Source organism: Hypomesus nipponensis, chromosome 15, assembly GCF_054491055.1.
Source record: "Hypomesus nipponensis isolate SF chromosome 15, ASM5449105v1, whole genome shotgun sequence".
In the NCBI taxonomy this organism is placed as follows: domain Eukaryota; kingdom Metazoa; phylum Chordata; class Actinopteri; order Osmeriformes; family Osmeridae; genus Hypomesus; species Hypomesus nipponensis.
This window is the reverse complement of record NC_140375.1, coordinates 15,010,240-15,027,268: the sequence shown is the minus strand read 5'-3', so window position 1 is coordinate 15,027,268 and position 17,029 is coordinate 15,010,240. Positions and strand designations below refer to the sequence as shown.

The 17,029-nt window shown below is 44.2% G+C and overlaps 1 protein-coding gene across 3 annotated transcripts in view; it reads right to left on the bottom strand.

Annotated features, from left to right (window-relative positions):
* Window positions 1-582: 582 nt before the first annotated feature.
* Window positions 583-17,029, bottom strand: part of hnf1ba (HNF1 homeobox Ba) — a 29,636-nt gene continuing 13,189 nt past the window's right edge. Inside the window, exons 2-13 of one of the 3 annotated variants that reach the window (XR_014729992.1) lie at window positions 16,020-16,145; window positions 14,898-15,424; window positions 12,617-12,816; window positions 11,827-12,097; window positions 11,424-11,647; window positions 7,128-7,282; window positions 5,787-5,904; window positions 5,371-5,538; window positions 4,973-5,091; window positions 4,361-4,405; window positions 1,338-2,644; window positions 583-1,180 (exon numbers count right to left, since the gene is read on the bottom strand). Coding sequence is in view for 2 of the 3 variants with exons in the window: in XM_084675091.1 (XP_084531217.1) it covers window positions 2,624-2,644; window positions 4,361-4,405; window positions 4,973-5,091; window positions 5,371-5,538; window positions 5,787-5,904; window positions 7,128-7,282; window positions 11,424-11,647; window positions 11,827-12,097; window positions 12,617-12,816; window positions 14,898-15,268 (1,692 nt within the window). In the remaining variant the exon portion in view is untranslated. Of the gene's footprint in view, window positions 2,645-4,360; window positions 4,406-4,972; window positions 5,092-5,370; window positions 5,539-5,786; window positions 5,905-7,127; window positions 7,283-11,423; window positions 11,648-11,826; window positions 12,098-12,616; window positions 12,817-14,897; window positions 15,425-16,019; window positions 16,146-17,029 lie in introns of all 3 variants that reach the window. The other 2 variants (XM_084675091.1, XM_084675092.1) reach the window with 2 other exon arrangements.

Here is a 17,029-nt window from a genome sequence, read left to right as displayed (position 1 = left end):
TTCCATCTGACAAGTAAACACACACAAACACGCATTCACACACACACACACACACACACACACACTTATTCTTTCTTTCTCTCTCCCTCTCCATTCGTTCTATTTCATACACACACACACACACACACACAATGCTTTGTTCCCCTGGGTATGCAGTGCGTCCATCAGATAGGCTAAATAAACATCCATGGAAAGGCATGGAGGGGTGTGTGGTCATCTGGTCAATAGAAGTACATTCCTGTCACACTCGTCATAAGGAACTAGTCAGGTCTGAAGGTTACATTCTAAAACTGGTTGTTCCCCATCCTTGATTGTGATTGGCTATATCGCGTTCCATGCCGTTGTAAAATCCAGCATAACTTTACAGGTTGTCCTCATAACCTTTCTTGGACTTCCTGTATTACATTAGAAGGTTTGTTTTGCGTTCGGAGGAATTCACCTTCAGGGACCACAAGGATCATTTATGGGTGTTTGAATTGTTAGGAGGCTGATATTGCAAAGGTTAAACACTTTGCATTCACAAAGAATATTTAAAATGTTGTATGCTAGCACAAATAACACAAAAGTTTTGACCAAACTTCATTGTTTTGGAAAAAAGCTTTACTTGTAATAGCAACATTTTCTCAGAAAGTATAAATAATGATTTAAAAGATTGATTTCCATTTTATACAAAAATAATACACAAAGAGAAAATCACATCCACTGCCATCTGGTCCTCTAGAAGTATGAATTCTGGAAAGTTATGCCTGTTCTCCATTCAGTCAGCAGTGGGTATATTTATAACAGACTGACAAAAATAATAACAAAACAACAATAATATAATGACCTATTGGAAAGGAGTCTGAAAAAAGCCTGAACAGTGATAAGAACACAAGCAAGATGGTACAGCTTAAGTTTGGAATATTTGACAATCAAGCTAAAACAATCCGTCTTCAAGACAAATACATATACTGACAATGCAGTTACAAAGTGTCTTATGTGAAATGTCCAGGACCCATAGCACCACGCCCTGATCCCACAACCAAGCAAACCCAGGCTGCGTAATGAGTGTCTGAGACTGTTTGCTCGGGTGTCCAACCCTGGTTGTGGGATTCTCTCCCAAACCTTTCCCAACCTCCGTGGAATCCAGCCTGATTAGAGCAGCCGCTGTCACAACATGGTCCTCCTTCTTCTCTCAACCCTTAACAAGATTCCAGACTAATATCAATGTTTTTCTTACAAATACTTGTAAATATTTTCACTATGACAAGTGGGGGGTCTCTCAATGATTTATGATGAGAGTATTAAGAAAAGAAATCAAATTCTTTCACAATTTCATCTTTTATCTTTACTCTTACATGATGGACTTCTGAGAATATTGAGGATGTGGGATGTGAGGAATCCATCTTAACTGAGCAGGGCTTGCTGGGACGGTATTCCGGACCTGCGAAATGGGATTAGGACTGGGTTTCAAGGCACACAAGGACGATGTGACAGTTATTTTACAAGGTGAAGTTAGTTTGTGGAACGTGGCAGACTTTGAATTATGTACCTTGAAAAAGCGTATAACAGGTGTATGTGGGTGTACTCGAGCTTGTGTACATGCTGTAGTGTATTCGCAATCACCCTGATGTGGTAGGCTGCTCTAACAACAGTTGGTCATTTCTGGAGATATTTACAGGGTTTGGTCTGAAATAGCGGTAGTCTAGTCACATTTCATAATCCTTCAATGTATTCCAAAGATTGTCAAATGTCTCAATCACAGTTTACATAAGAAATTACAAACATTTTGTGACAAATCCTTCATACTATAAAACAGCACGATATGCTGTACAGAAAAGAAATATATATATATATATATAAAAAACAACAAATGGAAGACTTGAAACAGAACAGGTATATGACATATCTATCTACAAAATCAATACAATTGTTTTCGAACAAGGCAAATATGATTGTCAAACAGTTCTGCTAGTGTGCTCGGCTATTGATAAGACAGTTAAAAATGTGGATCATCAATTCAGTGGCTGCTGGAGACAAGAAACATCTGGCCATGAGTCCAGGCACTTGGCAAGAGGCGATCCCACTGTCTGAATCAGAGTCCTGCCATACACAGACAGACAGTAGTAGATCAGCTTAGCTTCTGTGCAACTTTGTCTCTTAATCACATAGTATCACTGTCTACCAGGGCCTCTGCTCCTGTCCTCGCATGACGAACCCCGCAGTACACAGGGCAGAGGCACAGCTTTGTTTGGTTTGTTCTGTGGTGATAGTCACAAATGATTGGCCGCGGCAAAAAAAACTAAAAACGAGGAATGTCATTTATGTACAATTTGCAATGAAAGGTAGAGCAATGAATACTGTTTTCAAAGATTGTGAAAAATAAATCATATCCTTGTTGATCATCTGTGTTTATGAGAGGAACTCATAAACTGCTGTGTCCTTCCCACTTATTGCAGACCTGCAGGGTTCATTTCTCTGTCTCTTTGCCGGCACTTTCCGCCCTCCACCACCACGCTTGATTTATTGACTCATCGTTCAGTGCGTGTGCTGCCAGTTATTAGGAGTTGTCACGGTTACCACAGAGAGAAGGTGGAAAACGGAGCACCTGTTGCTAGGCACCAAGGAAGTCAGGTGTGCAACCTCACCAGGCTTGAAGAGGACACTGCAGAAGGAGAGAGAGAACACCACGTCAGAGAAGCAACGTCACTCAAACACACAAACCAAACAAAACAGGAAACAGGGGAAACATTGTAACTGCTGGTGGTGAAGATGCATTGTTGTGTGACACTGAGCAGCGTTTCCTCTAGGTGTGAGATTGTCTAAAATCACCAACTCTAAAAACGAGTCCTCCCTGCACCTTTGTGTGCCACACCTGACCAAATACATTCCTTATCCTCATTCCGCTCTCTCAGGAGGGCCGTGTTGCCATAGAAACAGCCTTTTTCAAAATGTTTGCGGAATTTATTTTTCCCTTTCTCAGAAGGGGTGGAGGCCACTGACCTTGGAACGACCCCGCGGACAGCAAACAACCTCACCTGATAAAGGTGGAGCAGCTAAGACCCCAGTCATTAGACACGGGGCTATAAATGGAGGTGGGTTTTAAACGGGGGCGGGTGTGGTTGGGGCTGGGGGGGTGCTTGTGGGGGTAGGGGCGGCGGTGGTTGTGTGTGTGTGTGAGTGTGTGTGTGGGGGGGGGGGATGTCTTTGGTAAACAAGACTGTTATAAAGCTTGGCCATGTTGGTTGTGTCATGAGAAGACCCCCCTGCCCTCTGTCTACACTACCTAGGCCAAACAGAGGCCTGATAAGATAGAGACTAGGAGAGCCTGCTGGCTAATTGCTCTCTTAACGCTGGCATTTCACAACATGCCTTTCTATAAAGCCCCAGCCATAACCTGAGAAAATGGACTCAAAATAGAATAGCAAGGAGAGGCTTGTGTTTACGATTCCACGACAAAAAAAGTAAGCAGCAATCCACCTATATCTATTTACACAATCTATAGAGTCAATCCTGATCTGAGAGGTAACAAAAGCAATAAAACTGGGCCAGCTATTCCGAGGACGTTTTTTTTAAGCGCGTCAGCCGGTCAGCCGTTCAGCCGTTCAGTGGCAATGACATGGCGTGAGAGCCCTGTCTCTCAGCGTGGGAAGTTGAGCGTGTGAAAGCAGCGAGCAGGACAGCATTTCAGGCTAGAGCGATCACCGAGAGCAGGGAGAAGTAGGATAGGGGAAGAGCTGTAATTACTGTAAACTCCATCCCCACCCCCCCACCCTCATCGGAATCATGGAAGCAGGCCTGAGTAGCAGGACACGAGCTTCCACAACTTTGATTAACCGTGGGGTTCATTTCCTGATCTGCCAAGCCAGGGAGAGCCACTCTCTCACCAGGGAGAGGAAAGCGAAAGGAGGCATCGTTAATCAAGTACCGTTCTGGGTGAGGGCACAGGTGATTGATTGGTCGGGTCTTTCAAAGGAAATAGGAATTCAGAGGAGTATCCATACACCCGCTTGGTCCACTGATTGAGATTTGCGGTCCACATGCTCTGACAAAAGCATTTGGGATGTGTAGGGTCAAACTGAGCACCAAGAGTAAACCGAAAAATCCAGCTGTTAAAACCTACAATCACCATAAAATCTATGAAATCTTCTGTTGCCAAGTACGTTTATGATGTCACACACTGCTGCATGAGACCCTGATATCAACTGAATGTTGTATGGAATGGTTTTTGTCTATGGAAAACACATTGGCACGCATGTACATGGAAAGATTATATTTGACCATCTGTGGTGCATGTGAAGGTCACTCACAATGCCAAACTAAGTGAGTGTAATTAACTGAATAAACTTAAATAAACTGTTACTAATAAAGTCGTATTTACCCAGGAGAGCCCCCCTAGTTGCACCATCTTGTTTACTGGAGAATCCTAATGCGACAGGGATTAAACAGGTCAACACACAGTCAGAACACACCCTCACACAGGCTCACTTACACACACCTGTCTATCTGTCTTTCTGTCCTGATCTTATCATAAAGTTAGAGTGTGCTCAGATTGTATTGTTTCTGTGAATAGGATGATTGAGTTGTGAAAGATGCAGTGTGTTAGTAGATTAAGTACAAATGGATTCATCTCAATATATTAATCTCTCATGGGAGATCTTCTCAAAAAACAATGCAGTGTAAAGTGCTAACTACAAAATATAGGGTCAACTAAAGTCTAAGATATAACAATTATATCACACCTGCAACAATTGATATTGCTTGGTTGATCGCAATGCCTGATCTTGTGTTTGTTAAACGGTAGCTGATCGATGCTGTTCAAAATCACCCAGTCAAGATTGTGGATGCCATCTGATGCCTAGACCACACATCACCTGCTACCAAAGCTACCACAGCAGTGCAGACGGCCGGGAAGGCAGAGAAAAAATAACCAGAGATTCAGGGGGGCTGCAGGCCCGAGTTAGGAGAGCGTGCGGGGGGGGGCTTCTCTCACCTGTTTGCTGGAGGACATGGAGCTGAGGGTGCTGAGGCTGTTGGCGTCTGTGACCACCATGGCCGAGGAGAAGCGAGATGGGTGGGAGTACTGTGGAGGCTCCTGCTTGTGAGGGTACACTGCACACACACACACACACACGGTCAGTGGATGTTTTCTTAATGATTCATGGTGTCAAATTTACAGGAAAAAAATACAATATCCCGTCAACGCATATGTGAATACGGCTTCCAAAGTGTTAACCATTCACATGTAATGATATGAGAGCCCTTATAACTCCTCTGACCCCATTTCCTACTCTAGACTACAGTAGCTCAAGGGGAACAGCTTCGGGGAGAGAGGCAGAGTGGACAGGACAGTGGTACGGTTTCACGAAGAGAGACAGTGATGGTACTAACTGTGCGAGTGTGTGACGGTGGCCATGAAGGGCTGCTGACTCATGTGGTTTGGAGACTGCTGCATGAGGCCCTGCTGGTGCGGACTGTACTGGATCGGCTGCAGCGCCGCCAGGCTTCCCGCCACGCTGTTGATCACCGGCACCGACTGGGACTGCGACGTGTTCATACCTGGGGCACAGATGGACCTCTGTTAGTCACATCGCTAACATGAAAATCATATGGAGGCAGGATAATAGCTGACAAATGAGAGCATGACAAAACAGAAACAATGCCCTGGTATTGGCATTTTTGATGTGATTTCGGGTGTAAAGGGAACAACACTTGAATGGTGCTCTCCCACTGAGCATGGGAAAGAAAATGGCTGTTCGGACATCAAACAGGGCCCCCTGAAACAGGAAGTAAAATGGCCGACTCACTTTGTGCTATGGCCATGAGGGGCATGATGAGGTTCTGTGTCTGCTGGTGGGAGTGGTGAGAGCTGTGGATGTTAGTCAGCGTGCTCACTGGTGGCAAACCTCCACCAGACACTGAGATCTGGAGAGAAAGAAAGAAACACCAATATATTTAATGGTAAAACTTAGATATTGAGCTGGTTTTGTAGAAATAGCAGTAGGCTTATATAATATTCTATATCAACTCTGGGCTATCAATATTAACTCTTAAGTCTGGGCATGGAGTCGCATGCAGATGCCAAATTGTATTTTGGAAGTGAAACTAAAGGTTCTCAGCAAAGCAGGTCACGACATGAATGTTGACTCAGCAATGGGTCTTTTGTGTGATATTGTGCTTGTGTTACTACAGTAATCTACACTAGCAAATACTGATACGAAAGAAAAAATCGGAATGCGATAAAACATACATTGAGTACCGCTTTGTGTGCCAGCGTGTTTTCATGCCCGTGCAAGTGCACAAGCTGAACCCCCCCCACACACACACACAGTACAGTATGCACAATGCCTACAGGTGCACACATCCATGTTCCCTCAACAGACCTCTAAATGTTTCTACAGTTCAACGGGTGCGGTCTGATCTAATGGGTATCTTGATGGGAATCCTCCCATCACAATGGGGCTGGGGGTCTATTTGACTACAGCCTGGTCAGAGAAGAGGAACTGGGTAAGCTCTCATCTGGACTGAGAGATAAAACCCTTCCAGTCGGGCCTGCTCCACCCTACAGCCTACCTCCCCCTCAACCACCAGAATACTCACGACTACTATACTTGACTAGGCAAAACCTAATTCTGAATTCGATGTATACATCTGAATTGTTTTTGAAACAGTTTGATGTCCCTGCACGCAAGTTTCGGTTTCACAGATCAAATATTGAATCAGGGCAGAGGGGAGAAAGTTGTTCTCTTTGCTGAAGGCAGACAAACCCCCTTAGCATTAGCGGCAGTTGTCGTCATATCCTTGGCAGAGCAGCTTGCAATCTCCATATCACCCTCCGCCCCTTGTTACAGGGCATTTAATCGATAAGAGTAGAATGTTTCTTTGTCAGGTTTATTGGCTAAACTGTTGACGAGCCGGGCCCATGCTGGCGAAGGCTGAACTTCGGGCCCAGCTGTGTGCTCAGCCAAGGCCTCCGCACCACCTTCCTCCACCGTCCACACAGGAAAGCACAATGCTCTAATTGTTGGACCTTGCTGGCAGGACCATGGGAGCATGGCTCAGGAACCTGTTTTGTATGTCTAGGCTAAACGCAGGCCCTGGGCCTTATCTAATCTGAGGCCAGGGAGGGCCCAGGTGTGCTCACTCACCATCTTGGCGTCAGGTGACAGCAGACCGTGGCTGGGGTCCAAGCCAGCCGGAGACACCTGCTGTAACACGGATTGACTGGTTGCCATGGAGTTGCTGCCGTGGTGACTGATGGTCGTCGAGGAACTGACCTCACCAGGTCCCTGGCTGTAACGCACTGGAGGGCAAGAAGCAGGAAGTGGAGGGAAAAAGAGAGAGAAGGATTAGATTCTGGGATGTTTTTCGTGGCTAAGAACAATTGTCACAGAGGTATAGTTGATAGGGCAGGAAGATAGGCGGGCCTTTCCGGGAAGGACAGTGGTTGTGTCGTTCTAAGCCGTCAGATTCACCTGCTCTTTGACTGGAAACCAGAGTAAATAAACACGCTGACCCCTCCACCGCTGCTATCGGGACAGCTCAGCCAAGGCCACCCGGTGTGTACACACACACACACACACAACACAACGCCGCCACCCCCCCCCCGTCCAGACTTTCTGAGCTCACGGTGATCGTGTTGATGGACCACCACCAGCACCTAGGAAGTGAAACACCAGTGACACAGAACTGAAATGTCATCCTCAAGGAATGCCGTTACATCCAGCGCCTGGACTCTCCTGACAATGCATTCAGTGACATCACTAAAGAGCCAACACCCTTTGTGTCCAGACCCCTCTGCTGTCTCTCCTCTCTCACTGCTGAGGCTCAGGAATGCCTGTCTACCACCTATCAAATGCATGTTTGCCCATCCTAGACCCCTTCTGATACCAACAGTGCAAACATTACACAATTACAAACAATGTCAAACACATTCTTATCCTGTCGCCTCAGCCCTTCCCAGAGGGGTCTGTAGTGGGTGCCTGACTCCCTGGCTTGTCCTGGCCGTGGGGAGACAGCCTCTGTTTGCTCTCAGATCTGAGATCGTCCCAGAGCTCTCTGTCCCTGACCCACACATGTCACACTGAGGGCTCTGCAACGGTCACAGGGGACACTGACACAGCACTCCGTTTGTGATTACAAAAACAGGAGGAGCCGGTACCGTGTCCACTCTGAACAACAATTATAATTATACTTGTATTCAAATACAGTATTGTAAGCAGAATTTCAGTTGACCCTGAGCAAATACACGTTCAGTTTGAAAACGACTAGTACATGGCTTGTAGCAGATCAAAAGCCGAGAAAGACAGAGATACCTATTTCATCCACTGACCGCATATCATCCATCGTGCCAAGACCACAAGAGGACTACAGACCTCAAATTGTTTTTAGCAACATACTAGCAACCCCATAGCACTCCCACCGTGCCTTGTAAACACTGGTACAAAACAATAAAACACTCCTCCCGGACCTATGACCCCTACTACCAAACAATGGCTGAGAACTCATAAACAGGCAGTAATCCCTGCGCTGGGCCATCTCTAAAAGTGTCAAGGGGAGAGGGATGCTATTTAGGACAGTCTCCCAGTGGCCAGCAGTAACTCTGGCTCCAGGGAACCCCACAGTCAGCCAGGAAGCCCTCTACCGTCTTGTCTGAGGTTGGGACGGGGAGGGGGCCCATATCTAGGCCAGCTGTAGCGAGGAAGAAGGGTTTGTATAACAACAACCCAAGAATCCCCACAACGCAAGTGAGGGTTGGAGCAGCGATGCCCGGCGAATCACAGCTAATCATCAAATATACCGACGTTGGGGGATTATCCTCAAATGTAAATCCGTTGAAGTTGATTCACAGGATAAATCTGGCGCACAGGCTTCCGATGTCGTGTGACAGCGAGTTCCTTTTGAACTCTTAACAGGAGCAGGGTTCTTTAAAGAAGAAAGGGGGAGGGCGAGAACTTTGGAAGGGGAGTGGTAGCTGTAGAGTGCAGCAGGTTTTGAAAAGGCCTCGGCTCTCTGTGAGAGCCATGTAAAATCAAAGCTTCTCTCCCCTTCCCCAGGCAGTGCTCATTGTGACCATGGTGCATATGTAAGACCTCCAGGGTCTCTACAGGACGTATGTGGCCCTTTGTGCCTGTCTTAGGCCTTGCAGAGAGTAGTACACAGGGCTGACACAGGGAAACAGCACCCTGCTTACACACTCACTAAATCAGCACATTTGTATCTGGAAAACCGCCAATCAGAAGTGTGGTTTATCAGGCATTGAATTGAATTTGTTGGTACTTTTGGTAAAATAAAAGATGTTACTCTGTCTGGATTATCTTTGCTGATTGGCGTCGGTATCAAGGTGCTTTTCAGCTTTGATGCAGGAAGCCGTAAATAAAATTGTGCTTGCAATGCAAAGAAAGTCAACGTAAATATTCAATACATTGATTAAAGACAACAATAAAAGATACTATCCGTTATGTTCAATGTAAAATCAAGGAACCAGTTTTGCCATGCTGTGTTTTGAGATTAACCAACACAGCACACTCTGGCACTGCCCTCATTTCTCCAATGAGAATTTTTTTTCTGTCTGCAATCCTGCTCATAAACACACACATACGTCACATTGGCTGCTTGTTTGCTGAATTCAAGTGCCCTCCTCTTATCTTTACCATTAAAACACTTGGCTTGGCACATTAATTTACTCACAAATAGAAGCAATCCCTCAGCCATTGAAAAATTACAAAACGATTTGCTTTTTAGCTTTTCATTTTGGTTTGCCTCCTATCTGACTTAAGGGCATCCATCAAGTTAACCTACTCCAAAACCAGCACTGCCTGTCTCTTCCAGTGGTGACGAACCAACCGAACCTCAATCGATAAAAATGTTTGCAACGAGAGAGACTCTGACCCAGCACTGACCTCACCACATACCCAGGCCAGTGAGGCTGTGAAGGGGGTTCCCCTGTTCTCTATACACCGGCAGTACAGAGGGCCTCATCAGTCCTGTCTGGCCAGAAAAGAACCAATACCACAGGACAGCTCCTGCTGGTGCGGTCTGCGCCCAGCCTCCGCCACAATACTGACGGCCATAAAGGTGAGGGGGAGGGGGAGAGGGGAGGGAGGCTTTAAAAAACTGTCCCTCCCCAAGCCCCAGCGGAGATAAATGAACCTAGGCTACAGTCACTGCAGTCTTCTAATACACCACAGACAATAAGGCCCCCCCTCCAGGCAGGGCTATAGAGAGGAGAAGTCAGGGGAGCTCCTTATCAAAGACTGTGGAGATGTAGCAGCCAGGGATTTTAATTGTCCATTAACCATGCATAATACAGGCCGTGCCCTGGCAACGCGATGGAGGGCCCGCTGAGAGGTTATTGTCAGGCCAGAGGCCGACACTGAAAAACAGCTGATGTTGCCAGCAGGACACCTTGTAAGCAGGGAAACCCGGTTCCAGGGAGAGCAGAGTATCTCCTGTCTGACCCTATAGCCTCACAATTAACTTCCCTCCCTCTCCGCCGTAACAAGCCAATCGGCGACCTTCCTGGCTCTCCAACCTGAGGTCGTTGCCTGGTCAGGTGTGTTGGGGGGGGGGGGGAACGCAAGCAAACAGACTATCCACTAATGGGACCACTATATCCAACAGTAACTAGTAGAGTCGCGACAAATGGTTGGTTGTCTCTGCAAGGTCGACCTCGTGCTCTTACATGAAAGGACAACAATTGACTTTGATTTAGTCTCCCAAATCATTAATTTTATGGTGGTGGGTGGATAGTGCTGTGTCCAAGTACCTGCTTGGTTTTATGTAGAATGCTCAAGATAGTTTGCTCAAACACAACAGTTTCAGGAAACAACAATTTGGGGTCAAGAGATCAGAACACTTGGATGCTGCATTTCCTTGTTCTAGGTTCAGTAACTTTGAGATTGTGAAGAAAGTCAACAGTGGCCTACCTGAACTGAGTGAGGCCATAGTGGAGCTAAACAAGATCAGTGGGGCCACAGGCCCAGACCTCCCTGACCTCATGCTGACCCTAGCCTGTCACAAGACTACTGCGCTTTGTGCCACGTTCCTGCCTGCTGACTTTGGAGTGGAGATTGCAGGTACAATGTGGATTGTTCTCAGTGTGTCTTCAAAGATCAGAATAACAATGGCATTTGCTCAGCTCTCTCACAACACTCACTCTCATTGATCACCCGGCCAAACGCTCCTTTCTCTCATCTCATCAACTGTGCTGCTCAATTCTCTCTTAACTGACACATTAGGAGAAAATAGTTATTTTGACAATGTTCTGCTAGGACTATGGAGATTGAATCCCAGCACCATCAAATTATTTTTTTTTAAACTAAATGATTTGCTTGATCTTCATTTCTGCACAGGAAGCATTCAAAAAGCACTTGTGAATAGGGAAATGGCCTGTGACCGGGGCGGGGGGTTCCAGTGTGTGGTGACGCTGCCTAGCATCTTACTGGGTGGAGAAGCGCTATTCTGCGGGTGGTGTGGAGAGCTGTGGGCCATGAGGGGGTTGAGGCCGTGGGTCGGCCCGCTGTAAGCATCCATCGCCAGCTTCTGCCGGAAAGCCTCCTCTTTCCGCCGGTTGGCGAACCAGTTGTAAACACGCACCTCGGTGACCAGGTTTGAGCCCAGGCCGTGGGCCTTAGAGGGAGACACGCCTCTCTGAAGGCACTCAGCCCTGGAAGAACACATGGAAATATTGTTAGTTCTATTCAAACTCAAATGAATAATAGAGTCATCGAAAACACTAAGAGAGACACCTGTGCTGAGTGTAGTCAAGGTGACGTAATAATTGTGTAGTGTTCGTATTCAATTATGAGTGGACTAATGGGCGACCGTTAAGGTCTTCCCTCATACCTGTTGCATTCTTCCACCAGGGCTTCCCTCTCCTCTTTGCTGGGGTTCTTCTGGCGTTCGTAAGCCTGGTACAGGATCTGCTGGGATGCAGGCCCCCATTTGAAACGGTTGCGTCTCATTTTCTTGCAGGATGGTTCAGAGCCCACTTCGTCACTGGACTGCCCCATATTCTGACCAGGTGGGTTAAACTCTGGGAAGAAAAACATCACCTGATCCTGATTGCCTTTGTCTGTCATATTGCTGCCAGAACCTTGCACTGCCTGGTTGAATTCTGAAAAATAAGACAGGGCACATTTGATGGTATAGAATACATAGAAAAAGGTAGACAGGGTTCTCATAATGCACACTGTGGAGACATGGGTGTACTAGGACCATGTACCAACGACAAGGGCCGGGTTTCCCAGATTCGTTAAGAAGCTCTTCTTAAGAACGTTCTAAAAGCGTTCTACAGCGCTTTTCGAACGTTCTTAAGAAACTCTTAGCGTTAAAAGCTTCTTAACGAATCTGGGAAACCCAGCCAAGGTATGTTAATTATCCAGATATGCATCATTGACTTGACTTGTGCCCATAAAATATATAAAGATCTTACATGCAACGGCCGTTATAAAAATATTAAGTTATGGTTTATAAGCCTTTGCTGTGCATAGGTAGCCTATATGTATAGGCTAAGTATATCCAAAATAATTATACTTTGATCTTGAAAGGGTATTGATTCATTGTAATTAATTAATTGTTAAGAACCTCAGCCTTAAACCATATCGAAAGTTGTGTGAGAAAAATATTTACTTACGTCTGAGAATTTCTCGCTGTTTCCTGACGTACCAGGTGTAGAGTGCCATTCTTTTCTGAGTTTTCATCGGTGTGCCTTTGTTGAGGTGCTGCGAGAGGTGAGACTGGTTCAGTCCCGTTACATCCACTACCTCGCGCTGAGGGATGTTATGCTGCTGCATGTAGCCTTTGATCGTTCGGGCTGCACGCCATGGGTCCTCACTGGGTGTAACATAAAGGAAATACGTTTCATATCTGATATGACATAGCATACCAACCTAGCATTACGTTTACTATGCCTTTTCCTGATAATAATGACTAAATATTAAACTGCAACCCGATGCAGGTAGCCTAATGCACTATTTTCCAAATGGAAAACTGCTACATGTTTTGCTCTGTGATTTCGGAGTCAAGTTTTTTTTTCTGTTTCGTAAGGCCCCACGTTTAAAGACTTGTAGGAGCAACTGTTAAGCACCCTAATAAACGACCGTTAATCATTGTATTCAATGGGCTGTAAATACTTTCAAAGGTTAGACCAACTGATTGAGCTGGTGCAATCCAACTAGTAGATTTCAGAACAAAGTTCTGAAACTCGAAAATATTGCATAAACACTGATTGACTGTCCGGCCTACGTATTTTTCAATTCCAAACACAATTTGCCTAGGCTATAGTCTAATTGTACTGCTAAGCACTAACAATCTCTAGAAATTTAATTTAACAAATAGGCCACATAGCATATGTTAATCATAATATAAAATTGTCTGGTGGTTCGGACACGGTCAAAGGAAAACGTTTGATTTAGGCTACAGATGAGTTGTTGCTATTTAGCATAGCTTACAATTTCTCCGCTTATTAATTGGATATGGATAATTTCTCGAGACATTCGAAAAGTTCCAATTAATCGTTTAGTAGCCTACATTTAAAACATTTACATTAGATTACGTAAATAGAGGCGAATCAAGGTTGTCGGATTTAATTTCAGGAGGCCTAATCGGAGGATGAACGGCAATCAATCAGAGGTTTCACTTTTAAGAGAAATAGCCTCAAAAAAAGTATAGACCTATGATTAGCTAATTCAGTTTTAGGACAAAAGATTGACCTAAATAAAAGGACATGACTGTATAAATGTTGAGCCATTCAGTCGAAAAACCAAACAAGCCTTAAATAAGCTCTTCGGCCTGATTTGTATTCCTGTCCTAAAATATTACAGTAAAATTCACACTTACCATCATATAGCCTACTAGTCTGAGATTAAAACGACTATTGACTTCACAAATCTACTGTTGTTTGTTTTGGAGAATGCCTTTTAAATCTGTGGGTTAAGAGATGTTGGTTTATAACTTTCGACAATGAATAACCAGATCTCCATTCAGTCTAATCATACGCCACTGTGTATCTTTCAGTTGATGATTTATAGAATAAAATTAATAATAACTTAACTACACGTGGGTTAGTTTTGATTTTCTTCCGGTTTTGGAATTATGAATGAACTTTTGAAAATAAAATTGTACATGGGAAGGCTTTGGTTAAGAAAATTTGAAACTTGTAGGCCATGTTTCTTTTCGATAGGCCTAGCGTAGCCTAAAAGCGTAGGCTATTAGGTCTAGGCTATATTAGACTACGTGGCATTTTATAATTTTGCCATATTTATGTCAACGTAATGATATTATTGGCTATATTGGGAGGCCATATATTTACTATCACAAATTTACATGATATGCTATATTATTATGAGGATGACATTTACTAACCAATATGTTGACAACAGACAAAACAAGGTCTGCCTTTTAACAAGTAATTCACTTTCTCTTCTTGTAGGCTATTACAGTTTTTATCTTTGCGAGAGGTGGAGTGAGTTAATAATAAATAGAGCGTGTTACGCAAAATTTTGCAAAGCTAAAGAAATAATAACCCGTGTTGATAATTAGTAACCAGAAAATTAGCCTGCTGGCGCGCGATGTTTCAAATTTGTAAACACAAGCATGGCTTTTCTCTCTTTTTGTTTATTAGTTTATCCCAATTTACAATTCACAAATATTTACACAGTAGACCTATAGTTATATTTTGTGAACACCGCAAATTATGCCATAAATGACTGGCCATTTATTTAGGCCTATTCTATTTGAAATGGGCTACAACCAAGTCGGATTTAATAAGATACAAATCTACAGCTTTTAGCTCAGTCCAGAAAACTAATAGCCTAACCCGAAAACAATTAAACATGGATGAAGTCTGTTGGATTTAGTTATCCTACAATATTCGACAGAGCATTTCACATTTAAAAGACATTTTCGTCACTTACGCTAACATGCGGTCAATTTCTGCTCGCTGTTCCACAGCTTCCTCCGTGTTCATCGACTGTAATTCTTTCAATATAGGCGGAGTGTCGAACTCATCCCCGTCCTCGGATCCCTCGTCTCCAGACAGTTTACCCGTTCCGTGACCATTTGTCAGTTGATGAAATATCGGCTTTGAATCCGAATCGTTTCCGTTCATTTTTGAGCTTGGGGGAGACATCTGTAGGTTCTCCAATTTAACTCCAAAGCCGTTCGGGCTAGGGTCCATGTCGTCCAGGGCTTGGATAAGGACATCTTTGGAAACTCCGGAATCTAACAAGGCGCTGAGGAGCTCCTGCTGAAGGGAGGTCAATTTTGAAACCATTTTCGAGAACATTAAAAAAAAAAAAAAAAAGAACAAATAATCAAACTAAAGGGAAGGGAAGTTGGTGGGGAAGAAAGAGAGGAGAAACAAATCTCTCTTCCTCTCCTGTCCAGTGTTGATGTGAATTATCCACTGCTGACACCTGCTCGGAGAGGCTGGTTCACTTCCCTGTAGAGGAGAGTGATATCATTTGCCATGATGCTTTTGGAGGGCAGGGAATATAAAACATGGTAATTAGTGGGCTGGCTGATGGGGCCTTTATGCAAATCCTTAGAAGAAGGCCGCTCTGACAGCGAGGCAGGTAGACATGTGTTTACACTGCAGCGCAGTTGCTTTTATTGGGTTCTGTTATCAGCAAAACTTTTATGAACTTTGGACCCTGTCGTAGACTATATGCTAAAGAGTTTGGTGAAAGGGGAGACTGTTCTGTTACAGATTGATAATTAGGCTATTATTAGGCGTCTATTGTTAAGTTTTGTTTCAAAGGTTGTCGTTGTCCTATTATCCTAAGATTTTCACAACAATAATTGTAATTCACATTTTTCGTAGAGGCCTATATGCTCAATGTAGGCTATATCAAATATGCCTATATAAGGCCTTGTTGATTGACAACCTCTTCATTAATTTTCCGTTTTGAATTGGGGTTTACTTGCCAATCATATACTACAACAGAGAAACAATAGAATACAAAATGTACTTAAAGTTTTTATTTATTTATTTCAACACAGTAAAAATAAAACAAATACTTAAATACATAGCCTACCGTTCAAACCTGAATTTGCTTTGACTGTGGTAGTTGCGCCTTAACGCACGAAAATTTGCTGCAAGCAGCAGGTGCCGTCGCTGCTGCATTTCTGAACCAATATTATGGGGCAGGTTCGATGACCTCCTGGAGAGCAAAAACAAAGTGAGTAAACATGAAAGTATTGCACCTAGTTCCTTATCATAAGGAACTAGCCTACTTATTTTGTGTAGCGATATTTCCCATGGAAATTGGGGTTAAATAAATGTTTAATGCATGTTTAATTAGTATTTACTGAGGCATAACGTTGCGCCTGCCAATAATTATTGAGTACGCTACTTTAAGTCTAACTTTCAGTGTAGTATCAATGTAGTTGATCATTAGGCCTATGGACGCCGCGGGATAGTTTGCGAATACGCATCTGTGAATGGCGTAGGCCTATAGGCGTTCATGGCTTCAAGTCTACCATACTCACCAGCAGGGCCGTAATCATAATATGTATTGGGGGGGACACATCCCAATATTTTTATATCACAATATTCAAATCTGGTCAAAATGTCCCCCCCCCAATATATTGATATAAAAATATACATAACATAAAAGTGCTACGACAGGCAACCACGCACGCTGTCCGAAATTATCATAACAAATTTAATCATATTTATAAATAAACGTAAAACATTTTCAGGGGGGGGACCTTTAGACTCCCCAGCAGATTTCGTCCCCCCCAATATTGACTCCATGGCTACGGCAGTATCTTATATTTGAACTTCATAAGGCGTCGTTGATGAGACACTTGTGTCGTCGTGGTTGTAGCCTACTTGAGGAGTTGGCTTTCGTGATCCTACAAGAAATACTAATGTAACCTAATGCAATCGATCTGCCTCTTATCTCTCCCATTGTTCTCAGTGCCGCAGTCTTGTAAAGGTTGTCTAAGATGCACACCTTTTTACTTGCACTTCGAACTGGTGTAAAATGACATCGATCTTGTACTGGGCGGGTGGAGTTGATAACCCAACACTGAGCTAAGT